The sequence below is a fragment of the Oncorhynchus kisutch genome, linkage group LG24 (genome assembly GCF_002021735.2).
Source record: "Oncorhynchus kisutch isolate 150728-3 linkage group LG24, Okis_V2, whole genome shotgun sequence".
Taxonomy (NCBI): domain Eukaryota; kingdom Metazoa; phylum Chordata; class Actinopteri; order Salmoniformes; family Salmonidae; genus Oncorhynchus; species Oncorhynchus kisutch.
Genome location: NC_034197.2, coordinates 27,748,408 through 27,773,071, shown reverse-complemented (window position 1 = coordinate 27,773,071; position 24,664 = coordinate 27,748,408). Strand labels below are relative to the sequence as shown.

Below are 24,664 nucleotides of genomic sequence, written 5' to 3'. Positions count from 1 at the left end.
AGACAGTCTATCAGTCTGTTAGTCTGTCCCTCACAGATGGTCAGTGAGGCATGAGTCACGGAGGGAGGGAGGGAGGGAGGGAGGGAGGGAGGGAAAACACACTCTCTCTCTCTCTCTCTCTCTCTCTCTCTCTCTCTCTCTCTCTCTCTCTCTCTCTCTCTCTCTCTCTCTCTCTCTCAGGATGTCCATAAATAAACACATGCAATTAGCAGACAAACACAGAGGGCAGGGGTCAAACAAGATGTCATAACACCAACGGGTGGGCAGCCCTCATCTCTCCTGAGAATGTGTGTGTGTGTGTAGTTATATTTGTGTTGTTTGTGTGCTAGGTCCCCCCAGTTTAAAGGGTATGCAAATGATTATCTTTGGGGCATTAAAACAACCCTTTTGATTTATTCAGTGACTTTTCAGCAGCATACCGCTACCTATTTTTACCTCTATTTCCCTTGGCTCAGAAGTGAAGCTGAGCCTCTGTATGGGGCGCTGTAAGGGCTTTCTGTACCCTAACGAAACAGGAACATTTCTATCCACCACACCAGTTCCACTCTTTTTTTCCTTTGTTTTTATGGTTTGGACAAATAAACAGTCAGACCAGAGAGAGACAATCCACTAGTTCCCCTCCTCAGTCTAGAAACAGAAGGTTATGGGGTTGTAGGACCAAGAGGTAGACATACTGAATTTCGGCAACAAGGTTGAGATAGAAAATTGGGTTAGTCAGTGAAAGGAACTGAGTTGCAGATGTGTTTTAGAAAACAGGGTATGAATATTGGACAGAGGCTGAGAGTCCATATTGGCCAACCAGAAAGCAGAAGTGGAAGTCAACCCTCCAGTCACATGTGGGTCATGTGGTTGACTCATACCATCACACACATTCCTGTGTGTGTGTGTGTGTGTGTGTGTGTGTGTGTGTGTGTGTGTGTGTGTGTGTGTGTGTGTGTGTGTGTGTGTGTGTGTGTGTGTGTGTGTGTGTGTGTGTGTGTGTGTGTGGGTGTGTTAGTCTAAATGTGTATTTGTCTGATTGTGTATTTGTCTGATTATGTGTCAATGTGAGACTGTGTGCATTTCTATTCTCTCTTTCAAAGACCTCAGAGTCTATGTTACAGACCTGCTAAACACTGTTCTGTCCCCAATTCCCTATTTCCTCTCTCCTCATCCCTCCATCTTCCCCCCTCTCGCCCATCCCTTGCCCTCTCTAGGTGCGGGTGGGTAACTTCGAGAGGATCATAGCCAAGGTGCAGCTGGGAGGTAGTGAGCTGGCCATTGTGGTGTCCATCGTGGTGTGCTGCGTGCTGCTGCTGCTGTGCACTGTGGGTAAGTGTTTGGCCTTGTGTCGCCACCGGGGGTGTTGGATGCTTGGCTGCCTTGGCGACGGATGCTCCATGTCAGGGAGATAAAAGGATCTCCGGGGTCAGGGTCTCCCCCTGTCTACACAGCACAAAGACACCACTGTTGTGTGTGTGTGTGTGTGTGTGTGTGTGTGTGTGTGTGTGTGTGTGTGTGTGTGTGTGTGTGTGTGTGTGTTAATTCTCATGCGGTTGTATGTCTGTGTGTGTCTGTTTTTATTATGTGTGTCTGGGTGTGTGTGTGTCTCCGACAAGTGTGTGTTTTCATTTCTTTCCAGAAGTTGTGTATGTATGGAGCTTTTACAAATGGAGTATGTCCTGATTCATTACAACATGTCAACCTGTGATAACAGGATATGGCTTCAAAGACATCTATTTAATGACTCTTATGTCTTCTCTCTGTTTCTCTCCCTCATACTTTCCATCATTCCCCTTTTCTCTCTCTGTCTCTGTCTGTCTGTCTCTCTCTCTCTCTCTCTCTTTCTCTCTCTCTTTCTCTCTCGCTCTCTCTCTTTCTCTCTCAGCTCTAGTGGTGTACTGTACTAAGAGCCGGAGGGCGGAGCGCTACTGGCAGAAGACTCTGCTGCAGATGGAGGAGATGGAGTCCCAGATCAGAGATGAGATCCGCAAAGGTGCAGTACCACACACACACACACACTCACTCACTCACTCACTCACACATGCACACACACACACACACTCATACGCATGCACACACACACGCTCACACACACGCTCACACACACGCTCACACACACGCTCACATGCTCTTGTACTGAGTTGAAAAGGCAGGAGTGTGTGATCCGTAATGCTACCAGCAGGTCTCCCTAAACTCAGCCATGTTATTAGAGCTCCATTGAATTCTCTCTCATGTTCTCTGATGTTCCTGGGGCTGTGGCAGTCATGAAAGTTAGTCAGCCGGAGATTATCAAGTAAATAACTGCCGGTCTCACGGTAATTGACCGTTAATTAACATAAACACATTTAGCATCTCTTGGCTTCCACACACAGCCTACAAGCCCTGATGCAGACCTTTGGAACATTTTTTTAAAAGTCTAATAAATCCATGTAATATAGCCTACCCCTTCACAATAAATCCATGACTTATTTTAGATAGGTCTAAAGAAATATGATATGAAGGAAATGTAGTCTCAGAAGATTACATTTCAGAAGAACAGAATAGCATACTCTGAGTTGTCCTTATGTTAGGCCCTGATTTGGCTATGCCATATGGCTGTAGAACACATTAGTTCATTTAGCAGACAATATTTGCTAAGAATGTCAATCTAATATCTCCCATTGTGCAAACGTCTACCTATTCTGTCCGAGAAAGAAATATTCCAAACATAGTCTGGGACAGTTGTGGGATGCGATAGCTCCCAAATTAATACAACCACTAGCATCAAAACAACTTTCAAAACCCATCAGGCTGATGCAACAGCTCAGAACGTTTAGCTTCGCATTAGAAGCGCAGCAATGTTCAGCAGGCTATAAGCTCAAATGTTCCAAAATGCAATTATTTAGCAGGAAAACACCATTCTCAAAAGTGACTGCGAATGCAATTATTCATGTAATGCTTTATTATAAATGTGCATTTTTATGGTGAAAATGATCTTCCCCAAACTTGAAACTCACACGCCACCTATGTACAGTGAGTAAAGTATTCAGGCCCCTTGACCTTTTCCACATTTTGTTACGTTAACAGCCTTATTCTAAAATTTATTAAATAAACATTTTTTCTCATCAATCTACACACAATACCCCATAATGACAAAGTGAAATCAGGTTTTTAGATGTTTCTACAACTTGATTGGAGTCCACCTGTGGTAAATTCAATTGATTGGGCATGATTTGGAAAGGCACACACTTGTCTATATTTGGTCCCACAGTTGACAGTGCATGTCAGAGCAAAAATCTATCCGTAGAGCTCAGAGACAGGATTGTGTTGAGGCACTCCACTAATCAGGCCTTTATGGTAGAGTGGCCAGACGGAAGCCACTCCTCAGTAAAAGGCACATGACATCCCGCTTGAAGTTGTCAAAAGGCACCTAAAGGAATCTCAGACCATGAGAAACAAGATTCTCTGGTCTGATGAAACCAAGATAGAACTCTTTGACTTGAATGCCAAGCGTCACGTATGGAGGAAACCTGGCAGCATCCCTACGGTGAAGCAGGGTGGTGGCAGCATCATGCCATAAGGAGGTTTATGGAGGGACTGGGAGACTAGTCCGGATCAAGGGAAAGATGAATGGAGCAAGGTACAGAGAGATCCTTGATGAAAACCTACACAGGACCTCAGACTGGGGCCAAGGTTCACCTTCCAACAGGACAACGACCCTAAGCATACAGCCAAGACAACGCAGGAGTGGCTTTGGGACAAGTCTCTGAATGTCCTTGAGTGGCCCATCCAGAGCCTGAACCCGATCGAACATCTCTGGAGAGACCTGAAAATAGCTGTGCAGCGACGCTCCCCTTCCAACCTGGCAGAGCTTAAGAGGTTTTGCAGAGAACAATGGGATAAACTCCACAAATACAGGTGTGTCAAGCTTGTAACGTCATACCAAAGAAGGCTGAAGGCTGTAATCGCGGCCAAAGGTGCTTCAACAAAGTTCGGAGTAAAGGGTCTGAATACTTATGTAAATGTCATATTACATTTTTGATTTGCAAAAAATGCTAAAAACCTGTTTTTGCTTTGTCATTATGGGGTATTGTGTATAGATTGAAGAGTGAGCAAAACAAATGAATCAATTTTAGAATAATGCTGTAACGTAACAAAATGTGGAAAAAGTCAAGGGGTCTGAATACTTTCCGAATGCAATATATGCCAGTTAGGCTCTACATTGGTTGTTAAGCGGATTCATTTGCTTCATTTTAAGAAGATATTTTCCCAGTTTAGTTGTGATACAAACCTTATCAAGATACAAGCCTATGGGCTAGGCTACATGAGGTGTGATACAAACCTTATCAACATACAGGCCTATGGGCTAGGCTACATGAGGTGTGATACAAACCTTATCAACATACAGGCCTATGGGCTAGGCTACATGAGGTGTGATACAAACCTTATCAACATACAGGCCTATGGGCTATGCTACATGAGGTGTGATACAAACCTTATACATGAGGTGTGATACAAACCTTATCAACATACAGGCCTATGGGCTAGGCTACATGAGGTGTGATACAAACCTTATCAACATCTTATCAACATACAGGCCTATGGGCTAGGCTACATAAGGTGTGATACAAACCTTATCAACATACAGGCCTATGGGCTAGGCTACATGAGGTGTGATACAAACCTTATCAACATACAGGCCTATGGGCTAGGCTACATGAGGTGTGATACAAACCTTATCAACATACAGGCCTATGGGCTAGGCTACATGAGGTGTGATACAAACCTTATCAACATACAGGCCTATGGGCTATGCTACATGAGGTGTGATACAAACCTTATCAACATACAGGCCTATGGGCTAGGCTACATGAGGTGTGATACAAACCTTATCAACATACAGGCCTATGGGCTAGGCTACATGAGGTGTGATACAAACCTTATCAACATACAGGCCTATGGGCTAGGCTACATGAGGTGTGATACAAACCTTATCAACATACAGGCCTATGGGCTAGGCTACATGAGGTGTGATACAAACCTTATCAACATCTTATCAACATACAGGCCTATGGGCTAGGCTACATGAGGTGTGATACAAACCTTATCAACATACAGGCCTATGGGCTAGGCTACATGAGGTGTGATACAAACCTTATCAACATCTTATCAACATACAGGCCTATGGGCTAGGCTACATGAGGTGTGATACAAACCTTATCAACATCTTATCAACATACAGGCCTATGGGCTAGGCTACATGAGGTGTGATACAAACCTTATCAACATACAGGCCTATGGGCTAGGCTACATGAGGTGTGATACAAAACTTATCAACATACAGGCCTATGGGCTAGGCTACATGAGGTGTGATACAAACCTTATCAACATACAGGCCTATGGGCTAGGCTACATGAGGTGTGATACAAACCTTATCAACATACAGGCCTATGGGCTAGGCTACATGAGGTGTGATACAAACCTTATCAACATACAGGCCTATGGGCTAGGCTACATGAGGTGTGATACAAACCTTATCAACATACAGGCCTATGGGCTAGGCTACATGAGGTGTGATACAAACCTTATCAACATACAGGCCTATGGGCTAGGCTACATGAGGTGTGATACAAACCTTATCAACATCTTATCAACATACAGGCGTATGGGCTAGGCTACATAAGGTGTGATACAAACCTTATCAACATACAGGCCTATGGGCTAGGCTACATGAGGTGTGATACAAACCTTATCAACATACAGGCCTATGGGCTAGGCTACATGAGGTGTGATACAAACCTTATCAACATCTTATCAACATACAGGCCTATGGGCTAGGCTACATGAGGTGTGATACAAACCTTATCAACATACAGGCCTATGGGCTAGGCTACATGAGGTGTGATACAAACCTTATCAACATATAGGCCTATGGGCTAGGCTACATGAGGTGTGATACAAACCTTATCAACATACAGGCCTATGGGCTAGGCTACATGAGGTGTGATACAAACCTTATCAACATACAGGCCTATGGGCTAGGCTACATGAGGTGTGATACAAACCTTATCAACATACAGGCCTATGGGCTATGCTACATGAGGTGTGATACAAACCTTATCAACATCTTATCAACATACAGGCCTATGGGCTAGGCTACATGAGGTGTGATACAAACCTTATCAACATCTTATCAACATACAGGCCTATGGGCTAGGCTACATGAGGTGTGATACAAACCTTATCAACATACAGGCCTATGGGCTAGGCTACATGAGGTGTGATACAAACCTTATCAACATACAGGCCTATGGGCTGGCTACATGAGGTGTGATACAAACCTTATCAACATACAGGCCTATGGGCTAGGCTACATGAGGTGTGATACAAACCTTATCAACATACAGGCCTATGGGCTAGGCTACATGAGGTGTGATACAAACCTTATCAACATACAGGCCTATGGGCTAGGCTACATGAGGTGTGATACAAACCTTATCAACATACAGGCCTATGGGCTAGGCTACATGAGGTGTGATACAAACCTTATCAACATACAGGCCTATGGGCTAGGCTACATGAGGTGTGATACAAACCTTATCAACATCTTATCAACATACAGGCCTATGGGCTAGGCTACATGAGGTGGATGACTATGATTTAAAAAAGTTGCTAAAAAAGGGGATGCACTGTTTCTTGCCTTTCTGCACACGCTGGGCATCGTTCACAAGTGAAAATACATCATTCATAAGGGAGAGGCTAATATTGTCACCCATCAGACTATTCTTAATTTAATCTTGTCTTTACATATGGTAAATAATATGTGCGTGAAATTAGTTTTGATTTAGAATGGACCATTATCATGCACCTGTCTAGGAACAGGGGCAGGGGGGGAAATACATAAATAGCAAATGGAGGACGCTTTTCCCGTGGATAATTTTTATGGCAATCAGGTAGGCTATACTCCTGCTGTAAAGCGAAGAGATGTGAATCATATTAGGGAAGTTGAGAAATAAATATAGTCGGCTTAGCCTATTGAAAGCTCATGGGCTCTCATGAAGTGTTTGACTAGATTTTGATAACATTTGCATTGATGTCAGAGTGATTAGAGGGACAATAGAGAGCTGAGTACCAGGCAGTTAGCATGTTTGGTAGGTTACTAATGACCATCAGCAGTATCAGAGCTTGAATAAGCCTAGTTATCGTGACTAAATGGTCACATGGAATTTGACTGCAGTCATGACTCGTGACTGCCTGTGTGGCGATAATACGGTCACCGTAACAAACCAACCTGGCCAAGGCTACATGAGGGAAGACAGAAAACATGGACCATCACCTAGAGATAGGGCTTTTGTGTGTGTGTGTACATGTGATGGCAGCAGTTGAGAGGTTTATGCTTAGTAAGTGTGACTCACAAAACACACAGACTGAGTACTGATCACTCACTCACACACACACACACACACACCTACACACAAACATGGTGGTGACACATGGCTTCGGTAATGTATACCCCGAAGGGGCGAAACGGTGGGAGTGTGAGAGGGGGGAGAGGAGGGGGAGATGAAGGGAGAGGGGTGAGGAGAGGAGGGAGGAGAGGAGGGAGAGGGGAGAAGAAGGGGAGAGGAGGGGGGAACGAAGGAGGGCCAGTCTGAAGGCCACAGAATGTCTGAGCATAGATAAATAGGGATGGATAGAGAAAGAGAAATGGAGGGAGAGGGAAAAGGAGGGAGGAAGATGGCCATGAGTCAGGGATGTGTCTGTGGAGAGATGTATGGGAGGAGGGGAGGTTTGTTGGAGGACACAGACAGTTGTGTGGGTGAGACCAGGGTAAGTGTGTAAGGGGCGAGGGATGGGTTTGGGAAGGGCAGAATAGGAGGGAGGAGAGAAGGGAAGAGGGGAGAAGGGAGGGAAAGGAGGGAAATTGCAACGCTAGTTTTTAAAAATGTATGCACTCGCTACTATAAGTCCCTCTGAATAAGAATGTCTGCTAAATAACTAAAAAGTAAATGTAATGTACTAAGGTGGCAGTGGAGAGATTGACATATTGCAGGGACCATCCATCTAGATGAATGAGAAGAGTTTGGTATGTGTGGGAGTGATTAGGGACAGTTCGAAATTTGCTGGGGAGGGTGGTCCAAACTAGAGGAGGGTTGTTTAACTAGTTTTTTTGCTTTGGGGAGGGTTGTGTTTTTTTGGGCACAGGGGAGGGTAGTGCGTCTTTTCCCTGGTTTACATTCGCTCTTTTGCAGGTTTTACTATATAATTTATTCCTTCCTTGTAACATGAACGCTGGGAGTCGGGAAGCAAGTTCAGGGAGTGTATTTAATAACTAATAATAACTAATAATGAACATAGAACTAAACAAGAAACACGGGTAGCGTACAGACATTTATTTCTTTTTGTCGTTACTTTTACCTCTTTTTCTCCACAATTTTGTGGTATCCAATTGGTAGTTAATCTTGTCCCATCGCTGCAGTGAATCCTCCGAAACACGACCCGCCAAGCCGCACTGCTTCTTGACACACTACTCACTTAACCTGGGAGCCAGCCACACCAATGTGTCGGAGGAAACACCTTGCACCTGTCGACCGTGTCAGCGTGCACTGCGCCCGTACAGACGTGAACAGAAACAAGAACTCCTGGGGAAGGAACGAAAGGGAGTTACAGATACAGAGAAGATAATCAGGAAGGTGATGAAGTCCAGGTGAGTCTGATGAGGCGCTGGTGTGTGTAACGATGGTCACAGGTGTGCGTAATAATGAGCAGCCTGGTGACCTAAAGCGCCGGATGGGGAGTATCTGTGACAATCCTAGCAAATTGTCCTCATCTGCTTACATGCGCCTCCCCTATATATCAAGATGTTTTGTTACTTCCCTTATGCACTACGCTTTTCCACATGCTAACGTTTACTATACCATACCACAGTACAATATAGTCTACCAGTCTAACTGTCTATCCTGCCCTCTATACACCATTCATAGTGAATAGTGGTAGGTGGGTCATTGGTGACCGGCCGCCTTGATTCAGTCATTTGAAATTGTGTTTTTTACATTGGACAAATGTAAGAGTTACAAAATGGTACATCATACACTGCATTTGAGGCACAATGGAAAAGTAATTCTGCTTTGAAAGTTGATAAACTTGTAACCTGACTTTTGAGAAAATTACCTTTAAATGTTTTGGTACCTACTGGAGAGATCTTCTTTGTCTGCACCCATTCAGCATCATTTACACCCTCTTAAGCCTTAGCCCCACCGATCTCTTTAAGGGTTGACCCGAGCATTCTGTCCTAACAACAGCAGTCAAGAACCCAAGCTAACTGGTTAACTTTGGCTAGCTTGCTAGCTACTTCCAGACACAAATGAGAGAACAGCTCACTGACTATTTTACTTGCCCCAGCAGAGCTGGTTCGGCAATTTTTATGTTATCCAGAGGGACTGCAACTGTGCTGCTGGCAACAATTTACGCTTTTTTGCCAATGTTTACTGACACCGGACATATTCAACAGATGTTGAGCATTCGTTATTCTGCGCTCTGGCAGACTTAAACTAGAGGGCTCTGAAATCAGAGTAGATAGCCATTTACCAGCTACGTCTATCAACAGTTGTCGCAGTGACATTCTATTGAAATGGTTACTTGCATAGTGGAGTCTTTTGCAAGCTAGGTAAACAATGAACAATAATCCCAACATGAATCTGCAGGTAGCTAACCAACCAGGTTCAATGTTAGCTCAATGTTCAATGTTAGCTAGCAAAGCAAATGGCACTGAGATATGAATAATAAGATCATACATGTAATGTTAGCTAGCGAGCCAGCCAGCTAACATTAGCTAGCTGGCTAACAATACACTTTAACTTGAAATGGAAACAACTTTCTGTCAAAATTAGAAACGTGTAATATCTGAAAATGTAGCTAGCTGGACTTTCTTACCCGTATACATCATGGATGGATGCTACTCCCTGTCACCTTAGCTATCATACTCTAATTAAACTGATTTCAAAACTCGGTCCTCCAGAAAGTGGAGAGCAACACTTATGCAGTTCTACTACGCGATATATATATAAATATAATTTATAATATATAATTTTAAATCTGCGTTAGACAGGATTACCTACACATACTGACCAGTTCAAATAGACAGATGCGTGCTATATGGCAGACCAATCCGAACCCATCTCTTGGCATGTCCAACCCACTCAGCATCTCAGACAATCATGGCTAGCGGGAAGGTTGCTGGCTTTTTCTCTGGTTAAACCAACTGGGCTCGTAATTTAACAATTTTATTTTGATCTACAGTTGGCATACAAGTTTGTTATTAAGAAACATGAAAGTTCACATGTTCCAGAATGCATTTCTGCCCAAAAAAACCGCAGTAAAAAAAGTTTACGTTCAAATGCCTAGTTTCCTGAAACGAGTCACATTTGTCCAGATCTGCAATAGGCTAACTAGTAATCATATCACATATAAAAGCATTCAAATCTGCATACATTTTCAATATGAATCCACAAGAATCCATTGTGCAAGAAAGAACAGTGAAGACACGAAACACTGAGCTCAAAAAGCTCCCCTATTGATCTTGTTTAGGGACAATACAATTATCCTACCTAGACTAGCCTACAACATACAATGCAATGAATAATTGCATTATTGTTTTCAAGTGAGTACAAAATTCTACTCTAGGATCAGTGGCGATTTTAGCATGTAAATCTTGTTTTTTTATTGTGAAACAAACAAGAAATAACACCAAAAAACAGAAAACTTGAGCGTGCATAACTATTCACCCCCTCAAAGTCAATACTTTATAGAGCCACCTTTTACAGCAATTACAGCTGCAAGTCTCTTGGGGTATGTCTTTATAAGCTTGGCACATCTAGCCACTGGGATATTTTCCCAAGCAATATCTGCCCAAGCAATGGCTGTTTTTCTGGCCACTCTTCCGTAAAGCCCAGCTCTGTGGAGTGTACAGCTTTAAGTGGTCCTATGGACAGATACTCCAATCTCCACTGTGGAGCTTTGCAGCTCCTTCAGGGTTATCTTTGGTCTCTTTGTTGCCTCTCTGATTAATGCCCTCCTTGTCTGGTCCATGAGTTTTGGTGGGCGGCCCTCTCTTGGCAGACTTGTTGTGGTGCGATATTCTTTCCATTTTTTAATAATGGATTTAATGGTGCTCCCTGGGATGTTCAAAGTTTCTGATATTTTTTTACAACCCAACCCTGATCTGTACTTCTCCACAAATTTGTCCCTGACCTGTTTGGAGCGCTCCTTGGTCTTCATGGTGCCGCTTGCTTGGTGGTGCCCCTTGCTTTGTGGTGGTGCAGACTCTGGGGCCTTTCAGAACAGGTGTATATATACTGAGATCATGTGACAGATCATGTGACACTTAGATTGCCCACAGGTGGACTTTATTTAACTAATTATGTGACTTCTGAAGGTAATTGGTTGCACCAGATCTTATTTAGGGGCTTCATAACAAAGGGGGTGAATATATATGCACACTTTTCCAAAATTTTATTTCTTTTAATTTTTTAAATTTCATTTCACCAATTTGGGCTATTTGGTGTATGTCCATTACATGAAATCCAAATAAAAATACATTTAAATTACAGGTTGTAATGCAACAAAATAAGAAAAAGGCCAAAGGGGATGAATACTTTTGCAAGGCACTGTATCTAAGTCTTTACTGTGTTGTAGTGTCAACAAAATGCATATCTGCTTTCACTGGACATCAGTTTTAGAAAACTATCACAAATAAACAGCACAACACGGAAACGTTAATTATCACTTAGCAACGGCTATGGAGCAGAAAGTGGCGCTCTCTAAACCATTTATACATGGTTTTGGGCCTGTGTTCTGGGATGAGACTGAGAGTTGTCTTAGGTGTTCTAAACTGTATGTAACTTAATGTCCTGTGACCCTCTGGTGTCCTTCCAGGCTTTGCAGAGCTACAGACAGACATGACAGACCTGACCAAGGAGCTGAACCGCAGCCAGGGAATCCCCTTCCTGGAGTACAAACAGTTTGTCACACGCACCTTCTTCCCCAAGGTGAGTCAGTTAATCACACACACACCTCTTCTTCCCCAAGGTGAGTCAGTTAATCACACACACACACACACCTCTTTTTCCCCAAGGCGAGTCAGTTAATCACACACACACCTCTTCTTCCCCAAGGTGAGTCAGTTAATCACACACACACACACACACCTCTTTTTCCCCAAGGTGAGTCAGTTAATCACACACACACACCTCTTCTTCCCCAAGGTGAGTCAGTTAATCACACACACACACACCTCTTCTTCCCCCAAGGTGAGTCAGTTAATCATACACACACACCTCTTCTTCCCCCAAGGTGAGTCAGTTAATCACACACACACACCTCTTCTTCCCCCAAGGTGAGTCAGTTAATCACACACACACACACCTCTTCTTCCCCCAAGGTGAGTCAGTTAATCACACACACACACACACACACACACACACACACACACACACACACACACACACACACACACACACACACACACACACACACACACACACACACACACACACACACACACACACACACACACACACACACACACCTCTTCTTCCCAAGGTGAGTCAGTTAATCACACACACACCTCTTCTTCCCCCAAGGTGAGTCAGTTAATCACACACACACACACCTCTTCTTCCCCAAGGTGAGTCAGTTAATCACACACACACACACCTCTTCTTCCCCAAGGTGAGTCAGTTAATCACACACACACACCTCTTCTTCCCCCAAGGTGGGTATCACCTTACTACAACCATTAGAGAGAGATTTTCCATCAGAATATTTTTTTTACAGTTTACATTGAAAAGGTCTTCATGTATCCAAGTTATTACCGTCCCAAAACTTGACAACCATGGTGTGGTTTAAGTCCCTTAAGAAGAACATATATTTGTTGGAGGTCAAAATATTCTCCTCTCTGATCCATCCTGTTGGACAGGTGTAGATGTTCTGTCTATGCCTCTGTGTGTTTCCACAGACAGACAGAGATACAGACAGACATAACAGTGTGTTTTGTCATCAAACAACGGGCATTAAGTTTCCAACCACAAGCATGACGTTTCAAACCACAAGCATTACGTTTCAAACCACAAGCATGACATTTCAAACCACAAGCATGACGTTTCCAACCACAAGCATGACGTTTCCAACCACAAGCATGACGTTTCCAACCACAAGCATGACGTTTCAAACCACAAGCATGACGTTTCAAACCACAAGCATGACGTTTCAAACCACAAGCATGACGTTTCAAACCACAAGCATGACGTTTCAAACCACAAGCATGACGTTTCCAGCCACAAGCATGACGTTTCCAGCCACAAGCATGACGTTTTCAGCCACAAGCATGACGTTTCAAACCACAAGCATGACGTTTCCAGCCACAAGCATGACGTTTCCAGCCACAAGCATGACGTTTCAAACCACAAGCATGACGTTTCAAACCACAAGCATAACGTTTCAAACCACAAGCATGACGTTTCAAACCACAAGCATGACGTTTCCAGCCACAAGCATGACGTTTCCAGCCACAAGCATGACGTTTCCAACCACAAGCATGACGTTTCCAGCCACAAGCATGACGTTTCCAGCCACAAGCATGACGTTTCCAGCCACAAGCATGACGTTTCAAACCACAAGCATGACGTTTCCAGCCACAAGCATGACGTTTCCAGCCACAAGCATGACGTTTCCAGCCACAAGCATGACGTTTCCAGCCACAAGCATGACGTTTCCAGCCACAAGCATGACGTTTCCAGCCACAAGCATGACGTTTCCAGCCACAAGCATGACGTTTCCAGCCACAAGCATGACGTTTCCAGCCACAAGCATGACGTTTCCAGCCACAAGCATGAAGTTTCCAGCCACAAGAATGACGTTTCCAACCACAAGCATGACATTTCCAGCCACAAGCATGATGTTTCAAACCACAAGCATGACGTTTCCAGCCACAAGCATGACGTTTCCAACCACAAGCATGACGTTTCCAGCCACAAGCATGACGTTTCCAGCCAGGTCACCCGTGATACAAGTCCGTATTCGGCGTTCATCCATGTCTGAGGACGTTGGGAGTTGAAGTGGAGACCAGCCACTAGGGGCAACAGTGAGCACTGTTACCTTCAAGTGGATTTAGGTTTTGCTAGGGTGTTGTGGGTGGCGATGGCGGATGAGCATAAGCACCTGCCTCTGATTCCAAAGGTTGCAAGTTCAAATCAAGTTCAAATCCAACTTTAACCCTTACCTTAAGCATTCAGCATTGATGCCTTAACTTAAACATTTGGAGGAGCTAATGGCTAAACCTAACCTTAAACTCTTCGAAATGTGTAATTTGACGTTTGCAACGACTTAGAAATTGGACTTTCGAGAAACATGGATGAATGTCTAATTCTGATGTGAGAGTGTGAGAGCTAGTTGGAAGTTTCAAGGACAAGGAACAATGCTGGGCACTCGCACAAAAAAACATACCCTACACAGAGCTACACACACACTGGCACACACTTGTGAACCCACCCACACACTTTCGTTCGCATGCACATTCTTTAGTACAACCATCCGTATTCAAACACAGCAATGCACATACAGTATCAGCACAGACTCTTGCAAACACCCACACAGTCTATTGTATGCACACACACACGTTCACAGATAGAACTGCATAAGTTTGTCGAGGTGGACAGTGTGTTTTTTAGATGTGAAGGAAAGAGCTGGTATACTGTTGAAAAGCTGCTATGATGGAACATAGTAACTTATGTTGTTACTTCACTAGTCACACACACACACAAACACACACACACACACTCACACATACACTGATGCAGGATAAACACTTGCGTCGTTACCTCAGTAGGTTACTGTCTCCACAGGTTTACAGAGACCAAAAACATACATCAACACAATACTGTTCAATCAACTGCCACAAGACAAGGGCAAACCACAGTCTCAACCCTCTATCCCATTGACACACACTGAAACACACACATGCACACACTCACCTTGCTGAGTCTGTGTATGTGTGCGTGGGACAGCTCATTTAATTATTTGACTCTGTTGGCTCTGACCCTGAGAGCAATGGTCGATGTGTCCGGCCCTTTCTCTGTTTGTCTCTAAATACGTCTCGCGATGTAATGGTTCTGTCTCTCTGTATGTTTACCTCAGATGTGTTCGGACTATGAGAGGAGTCTGGTCCAGCCCGTCTATGAGAACGACGCCCTCGGTCCACGAGCACTCCCTGAGACACACCCCCTTCTGCAAGACTGGCAGGTATAGAGTTAACCCCCTGAAGTGTTCAATATCCATTCTGCTCTCCTCTACCTGGAGCGCCTCCATTCTATTCCTCTACTTCCTCGTTCCTTTGATTCACAACTGGGTCACACTGAAGATGATTAAGTCTCCACGGTGAGGCTGTTGATTAGGAGTAACTGTAGAAGGAAAGCACAACCATGTGTATGTGCTTGCGTGCGTGCCTTAATGAGTGTGTGTGTGCATGGGTGGGTGTGTGCGTGCGTGTGTGTGTCTAACTGTGCAGACGTGTGTATGCATTGCATTCTAATGCCCATTCACCAGCTGCCAGTCCTTATGATTCAGAGAGTTTTTACGTTGTCAAACACTATCCCAGCCCACCCAAACACTGGCAGGTTGTTGACACACTTCCCACCGTCTCCATGATGATGATGGCACAGCACTCAGTCTACCATAACCATTCCGACGTGTGTGTGTGTGTGTGTGTGTGTGTGTGTGTGTGTGTGTGTGTGTGTGTGTGTGTGTGTGTGTGTGTGTGTGTGTGTGTGTGTGTGTGTGTGTGTGTGTGTGTGTGTGAGCTCTACTATTGCAACAATGCATGGTTTTGGGTCGACAGCCAGGGGAGCCTGTCTAGAGGTGAAAAGGGGTTTCAGATCCTCATTATTTTCCCGTGAAGTGTTTTCCAGGTCACGGCGTCCAAATCTCACAGGCGGCCATTTATCTTAATGGACAGCCCTGCTCTCCTTCTGTCACTGTGGAAACAGGAGCATATGGCTGCAGTCCAGAGGGAAGACTTCATCAGAGCACTGCTTAGGTGCACCGTTAGACAGGATACATCCGCATTAACTAGGCTAGGAGTGTTTAGAAGACAGTACTAGAAAGCACCTGGGGACAGTGATGATGTTATGAGAAAGCCGGTGGAAAGCGATAATGAGTTTTAGTGGTCATACTCTGGTATGAGGTGGATTTGGATTAGAGAGGAGTCTGATTGAACAGCTCCTGGTTTCCCTATAACGTGTTTTAACCATGCATCTTTCCTGCAACTGCCAAAAATGTAACATACGTTTCCCAAAACACCATGCAGAGATAACGTTCGCTAAGTGCGTTGTTGAGGCATGTGTTGATACTGATAGGATCGAAAGATAGGCAACGCTGCTGTTTTAATCAATTGCAAGGACATTGGCAACTTTGTATTTGTAGTCAACTTTGTTCGGAAGTTATCGGTGGTTCCAAAGAGGCGGATAAACAATGCGGAAATCTTCTGTGTATAAAGTGCCGTGGGAGGGCAAAAAAGCATCTATCGATGTACTTAGCTGTTCGAGTGGCAGGTGTTAGATTATGAGGGTTTTCAAGGGAAACATTAATAACGATGGTTTTGGGAAACAGCTTGGAGATGTAACGATGCGCCTACAAAGTTTCTAACGAACGATGACTTAGCCTTAAGATGCTTTTGGTAAACTGGGCCCTGATTGGTTCAATACACATAACTCTCTCTTTTCTCTATCCTTTCCAACTGTCTCTGTCTCTGTCTCTGTCTCTGTCTCTGTCTCTGTCTCTGTCTCTGTCTCTGTCTCTGTCTCTGTCTCTGTCTCTGTCTCTGTCTCTGTCTCTGTCTCTGTCTCTGTCTCTGTCTCTGTCTCTCTCTCTCTCTCTCTCTCACTCTCACTCTCTCTCTCTCTCTCTCTCTTTCTCTCTCTCCAGCCCTCTAACACAGCCAAGCCTAACATGGAGGAGGGAATCACTCTCTTCTCAACTCTTCTCAACAACAAGCACTTCCTGGTTACCTTTGTCCATGCACTGGAGCAACAGAAGGACTTTGCAATACGCGACAGGTAACCATGAAAACCATGACACCAATTTGTACTTCAAACCCAAAGTACCGTGACTGACTACTATACAACTGATTATGGTTTTGACTAGAAAGGATGCAGGAACCTTTCGGGTTACTGGCCCAACGCTCCTACACGCCAGGCTACCTGCCGCCTGTTTGCCAGCTTCATACAACAACACCTCAGCATATAGTGTATCAGTCTAAAAATAGACAGTTGTTCTGGAGGTTCCTCATATTGATTCTGGAGGCCAGACCCTTTCACTGTTTCCTCTCCAGGCTCAGTACCACAGCAGTGGTGTGTCTTTAATGTTTCCCCTGCCTGGTCTCCTGGGGCGGCAGGTAGCCTAGTGGTTAGAGTGTCGGACTAGTAACTGAAAGGTTGCTAGATTAAATCCTCGAGCTGACAATGTAAAAATCTGCCGTTCTGCCCCTGAACAAGGCAGTTCCTAGGCCGTCATTGAAAAAAATTATTGGTTCTTAACTGACTTGCCTAGTTAAAAAAAAATTTAAATTAGTGGTTCTTTGTTATGGGAATCTCCCAACTACCTTTACTGTTTCACCCCCTCCATCCTCTGGGACATCTCAGAACATACACGTAACTCAATGTATTCTCAGGTGTGGGGACTAAATCATGTTGTGTGAATCGTATATGTCTCTTTACTCTGTGCTCACACACATGTTTTTCTGTGTGTCCCCAGGTGTAGCCTGGCATCCCTGCTCACTATCGCCCTCCATGGTAAGCTGGAGTACTACACCAGCATTATGAAGGATCTGCTGGTGGATCTGATCGATGCCTCGGCCGCCAAGAACCCCAAGCTGATGCTGCGACGGACAGAGTCTGTGGTGGAGAAGATGCTCACCAACTGGATGTCCATCTGCATGTACAGCTACCTCAAGGTGAGGGAGGCAGGGAGGAAGTTGTGAAAAGAGAAGGAGTGAGACAATAGAACGTAACGTAATGACAATAGAACGAGACTCCCGTCAAATGTTTTTGTATCCAGTCACGAGTATTCCCTGTCCAGTTGGTTACAGTCTGGGCCTTTTACTGACAAACAGTCTCAATGTTAATGTTATGTTATCAACTTGTTACTGTGTTTTCTGCAGGAGACCGTGGGCGAGCCCTTCTTCCTGCTACTGTGTGCCATCAAGCAGCAGATCAACAAGGGTTCTATAGACGCCATCACAGGGAAGGCCCGGTACACACTGAACGAGGAGTGGCTGCTCAGAGAGAACGTTGAGGCCAAGCCACAGGTCAGTCACCACACAACAACGCACGTCATATACTGCCCACTGATTGGTTCACCTCTTGCTATGTGCATATATCATATGTCCATCCTACGATAGAGTTTACAATATCTCAACTATGTGTAGCTTAATCACTCAACGGGAATAATGAACCAGCTTAATCAATCAACAGGAATAATGAACCAGCTTAATCACTCAACAGGAATAATGAACCAGCTTAATCACTCAACGGGAATAATGAACCAGCTTAATCAATCAACAGGAATAATCAAACATCTGAAGTAAAAGAAGTTGACATTGTGACATTCACTGCCTCCCTCTCTCTGTGTGTCCAGAACATCAACGTGTCGTTCCAGGGATGTGGTATGGACTCTCTGGCCGTGAAGGTTGTGAACACAGACACCATCTGTCAGGTGAAGGAGAAGATTCTAGAGGCCTTCTATAAGAACCTGCCCTTCTCCCAGTGGCCCCGGGCAGAGGACGTAGACCTGGGTGAGAAAAGTCACTTTCATTTCACCTTCAACTCCCCAGTTGTGGAAGTAATGCCATGCAAAGGAGCTATTTGACCAATTATTACTTCGTAGCTTAACTAACATCAAATCAAATGAAATTGTATTCCTCACATACACAGTTTACAGCAGGTATAAAAGGTGCAGCGAAATACTTGTGTGCTAGCTCCCTCAACATTGCAGTACAATATCAATAACAAGTAAACTGATGTGTACACAATAGGATATACAGTATAGATAATGAACAATAGGGCATACAGTATAGATAATGAACAATAGGGTATACAGTATAGATAATGAACAATAGGATATACAGTATAGATAATGAACAATAGGATATACAGTATAGATAATGAACAATAGGATATACAGTATAGATAATGAACAATAGGGCATACAGTATAGATAATGAACAATAGGATATACAGTATAGATAATGAACAATAGGATATACAGTATAGATAATGAACAATAGGATATACAGTATAGATAATGAACAATAGGGCATACAGTATAGATAATGAACAATAGGATATACAGTATAGATAATGAACAATAGGATACACAGTATATATAATGAACAATAGGATATACAGTATAGATAATGAACAATAGGATATACAGTATAGATAATGAACAATATGATATACAGTATAGATAATGAACAATAGGATATACAGTATAGATAATGAACAATAGGATATACAGTATATATAATGAACAATAGGATATACAGTATATATAATGAACAATAGGATATACAGTATATATAATGAACAATAGGATATACAGTATATATAATGAACAATAGGATATACAGTATATATAATGAACAATAGGATATACAGTATATATAATGAACAATAGGATATACAGTATATATAATGAACAATAGGATATACAGTATATATAATGAACAATAGGATATACAGTATATATAATGAACAATAGGATATACAGTATATATAATGAACAATAGGATATACAGTATATATAATGAACAATAGGATATACAGTATATATAATGAACAATAGGATATACAGTATATATAATGAACAATAGGATATACAGTATATATAATGAACAATAGGATATACAGTATATATAATGAACAATAGGATATACAGTATATATAATGAACAATAGGATATACAGTATAGATAATGAACAATAGGATATACAGTATATATAATGAACAATAGGATATACAGTATAGATAATGAACAATAGGATATACAGTATAGATAATGAACAATAGGGCATACAGTATAGATAATGAACAATAGGATATACAGTATAGATAATGAACAATAGGGCATACAGTATAGATAATGAACAATAGGATATACAGTATAGATAATGAACAATAGGATATACAGTATAGATAATGAACAATAGGATATACAGTATAGATAATGAACAATAGGATATACAGTATAGATAATGAACAATAGGATATACAGTATAGATAATGAACAATAGGATATACAGTATAGATAATGAACAATAGGGCATACAGTATAGATAATGAACAATAGGATATACAGTATAGATAATGAACAATAGGATATACAGTATAGATAATGAACAATAGGATATACAGTATAGATAATGAACAACAGGATATACAGTATAGATAATGAACAATAGGATATACAGTATAGATAATGAACAATAGGATATACAGTATAGATAATGAACAACAGGATATACAGTATAGATAATGAACAATAGGGTATACATTATAGATAATGAACAATAGGATATACAGTATAGATAATGAACAATAGGATATACAGTATATATAATGAACAATAGGATATACAGTATAGATAATGAACAATAGGGTATACAGTATAGATAATGAACAATAGGATATACAGTATAGATAATGAACAATAGGATATACAGTATATATAATGAACAATAGGATATACAGTATAGATAATGAACAATAGGGTATACAGTATAGATAATGAACAATAGGATATACAGTATAGATAATGAACAATAGGATATACAGTATAGATAATGAACAATAGGATATACAGTATAGATAATGAACAATAGGATATACAGTATAGATAATGAACAATAGGGCATACAGTATAGATAATGAACAATAGGATATACAGTATATATAATGAACAATAGGATATAGAGTATAGATAATGAACAATAGGATATACAGTATAGATAATGAACAATAGGATATACAGTATATATAATGAACAATAGGGTATACAGTATAGATAATGAACAATAGGATATACAGTATAGATAATGAACAATAGGATATACAGTATAGATAATGAACAATAGGATATACAGTATAGATAATGAACAATAGGATATACAGTATAGATAATGAACAATAGGGCATACAGTATAGATAATGAACAATAGGATATACAGTATAGATAATGAACAATAGGATATACAGTATAGATAATGAACAATAGGATATACAGTATAGATAATGAACAATAGGATATACAGTATAGATAATGAACAATAGGGCATACAGTATAGATAATGAACAATAGGATATACAGTATAGATAATGAACAATAGGATATACAGTATATATAATGAATAATAGGATATACAGTATAGATAATGAACAATAGGATATACAGTATAGATAATGAACAATAGGATACACAGTATAGATAATGAACAATAGGATACACAGTATAGATAATGAACAATAGGATATACAGTATAGATAATGAACAATAGGATATACAGTATAGATAATGAACAATAGGATATACAGTATAGATAATGAACAATAGGATATACAGTATAGATAATGAATAATAGGATATACAGTATAGATAATGAACAATAGGATATACAGTATAGATAATGAACAATAGGATATACAGTATATATAATGAATAATAGGATATACAGTATATATAATGAACAATAGGATATACAGTATAGATAATGAACAATAGGATATACAGTATAGATAATGAACAATAGGATATACAGTATAGATAATGAACAATAGGATATACAGTATAGATAATGAACAATAGGATATACAGTATAGATAATGAATAATAGGATATACAGTATAGATAATGAACAATAGGATATACAGTATAGATAATGAACAATAGGATATACAGTATAGATAATGAACAATAGGATATACAGTATAGATAATGAACAATAGGATATACAGTATAGATAATGAACAATAGGATATACAGTATAGATAATGAACAATATGATATACAGTATAGATAATGAACAATATGGCATACAGTATAGATAATGAACAATATGATATACAGTATAGATAATGAACAATAGGATATACAGTATATATAATGAATAATAGGATATACAGTATAGATAATGAACAATAGGATATACAGTATAGATAATGAACAATAGGATATACAGTATAGATAATGAACAATAGGATACACAGTATAGATAATGAACAATAGGATATACAGTATAGATAATGAACAATAGGATATACAGTATAGATAATGAACAATAGGATATACAGTATAGATAATGAACAATAGGATATACAGTATAGATAATGAATAATAGGATATACAGTATAGATAATGAACAATAGGATATACAGTATAGATAATGAACAATAGGATATACAGTATATATAATGAATAATAGGATATACAGTATATATAATGAACAATGGGATATACAGTATAGATAATGAACAATAGGATATACAGTATAGATAATGAACAATAGGATATACAGTATAGATAATGAACAATAGGATATACAGTATAGATAATGAACAATATGATATACAGTATAGATAATGAATAATAGGATATACAGTATAGATAATGAACAATAGGATATACAGTATAGATAATGAACAATAGGATATACAGTATATATAATGAATAATAGGATATACAGTATATATAATGAACAATAGGATATACAGTATAGATAATGAACAATAGGATATACAGTATAGATAATGAACAATAGGGCATACAGTATAGATAATGAACAATAGGATATACAGTATAGATAATGAACAATAGGGCATACAGTATAGATAATGAACAATAGGGCATACAGTATAGATAATGAACAATAGGGTATACAGTATAGATAATGAACAATAGGGCATACAGTATAGATAATGAACAATAGGATATACAGTATAGATAATGAACAATAGGATATACAGTATAGATAATGAACAATAGGATATACAGTATAGATAATGAACAATAGGATATACAGTATAGATAATGAACAATAGGATATACAGTATAGATAATGAACAATAGGATATACAGTATAGATAATGAACAATAGGATATACAGTATAGATAATGAACAATAGGATATACAGTATAGATAATGAACAATAGGATATACAGTATAGATAATGAACAATAGGATATACAGTATAGATAATGAACAATAGGGCATACAGTATAGATAATGAACAATAGGATATACAGTATATATAATGAACAATAGGGCATACAGTATAGATAATGAACAATAGGATATACAGTATAGATAATGAACAATAGGATATACAGTATAGATAATGAACAATAGGGCATACAGTATAGATAATGAACAATAGGATATACAGTATAGATAATGAACAATAGGGTATACAGTATAGATAATGAACAATAGGATATACAGTATAGATAATGAACAATAGGGCATACAGTATAGATAATGAACAATAGGATATACAGTATAGATAATGAACAATAGGGCATACAGTATAGATAATGAACAATAGGATATACAGTATAGATAATGAACAATAGGGCATACAGTATAGATAATGAACAATAGGATATACAGTATAGATAATGAACAATAGGGTATACAGTATAGATAATGAACAATAGGATATACAGTATAGATAATGAACAATAGGATATACAGTATAGATAATGAACAATAGGATATACAGTATAGATAATGAACAATATGATATACAGTATAGATAATGAACAATATGGCATACAGTATAGATAATGAACAATAGGGCATACAGTATAGATAATGAACAATAGGGCATACAGTATATATAATGAACAATAGGGCATACAGTATAGATAATGAACAATAGGGCATACAGTATAGATAATGAACAATAGGGCATACAGTATAGATAATGAACAATAGGATATACAGTATAGATAATGAACAATATGATATACAGTATAGATAATGAACAATAGGATATAGAGTATAGATAATGAACAATATGATATACAGTATAGATAATGAACAATAGGGTATACAGTATAGATAATGAACAATAGGATATACAGTATAGATCATGAACAATAGGATATACAGTATAGATCATGAACAATAGGATATAGAGTATAGATAATGAACAATAGGGTATACAGTATAGATAATGAACAATAGGGTATAGAGTATATATAATGAACAATAGGATATACAGTATAGATAATGAACAATAGGATATACAGTATAGATCATGAACAATAGGATATAGAGTATAGATAATGAACAATAGGGTATACAGTATAGATAATGAACAATAGGGTATACAGTATAGATAATGAACAATAGGGTTTACAGTATAGATGGGGTGGTTGGAATTGTGGAGAGTCGGTGCATCGGTGCGTGAAAATAGTCTCTAATGGTGAAAATAGTCTCTAATGTGCAGATTCTCTCTGAGGTGAAAATAGTCTCTAAAGTGCAGATTGTCTCTGAGGTGAAAATAGTCTCTAATGTGCAGATTGTCTCTGAGGTGAAAATAGTCTCTAATGTGCAGATTGTTTCTGAGGTGAAAATAGTCTCTAAGGTGCAGAT

At 40.2% G+C, this 24,664-nt stretch overlaps 1 protein-coding gene across 1 annotated transcript in view; it reads left to right on the top strand.

Moving 5' to 3' along the window:
* LOC109869045 (plexin-D1) overlaps positions 1-24,664 on the top strand; it is a 118,190-nt gene that overhangs the window by 73,469 nt on the left and 20,057 nt on the right. Inside the window, exons 20-27 of the mRNA XM_031803458.1 lie at positions 1,197-1,311; positions 1,868-1,975; positions 11,896-12,008; positions 15,154-15,258; positions 16,939-17,069; positions 17,767-17,965; positions 18,173-18,319; positions 18,649-18,805. Of these exons, the coding sequence (XP_031659318.1) occupies positions 1,197-1,311; positions 1,868-1,975; positions 11,896-12,008; positions 15,154-15,258; positions 16,939-17,069; positions 17,767-17,965; positions 18,173-18,319; positions 18,649-18,805 (1,075 nt within the window). The remainder of the gene's footprint in view (positions 1-1,196; positions 1,312-1,867; positions 1,976-11,895; positions 12,009-15,153; positions 15,259-16,938; positions 17,070-17,766; positions 17,966-18,172; positions 18,320-18,648; positions 18,806-24,664) is intronic.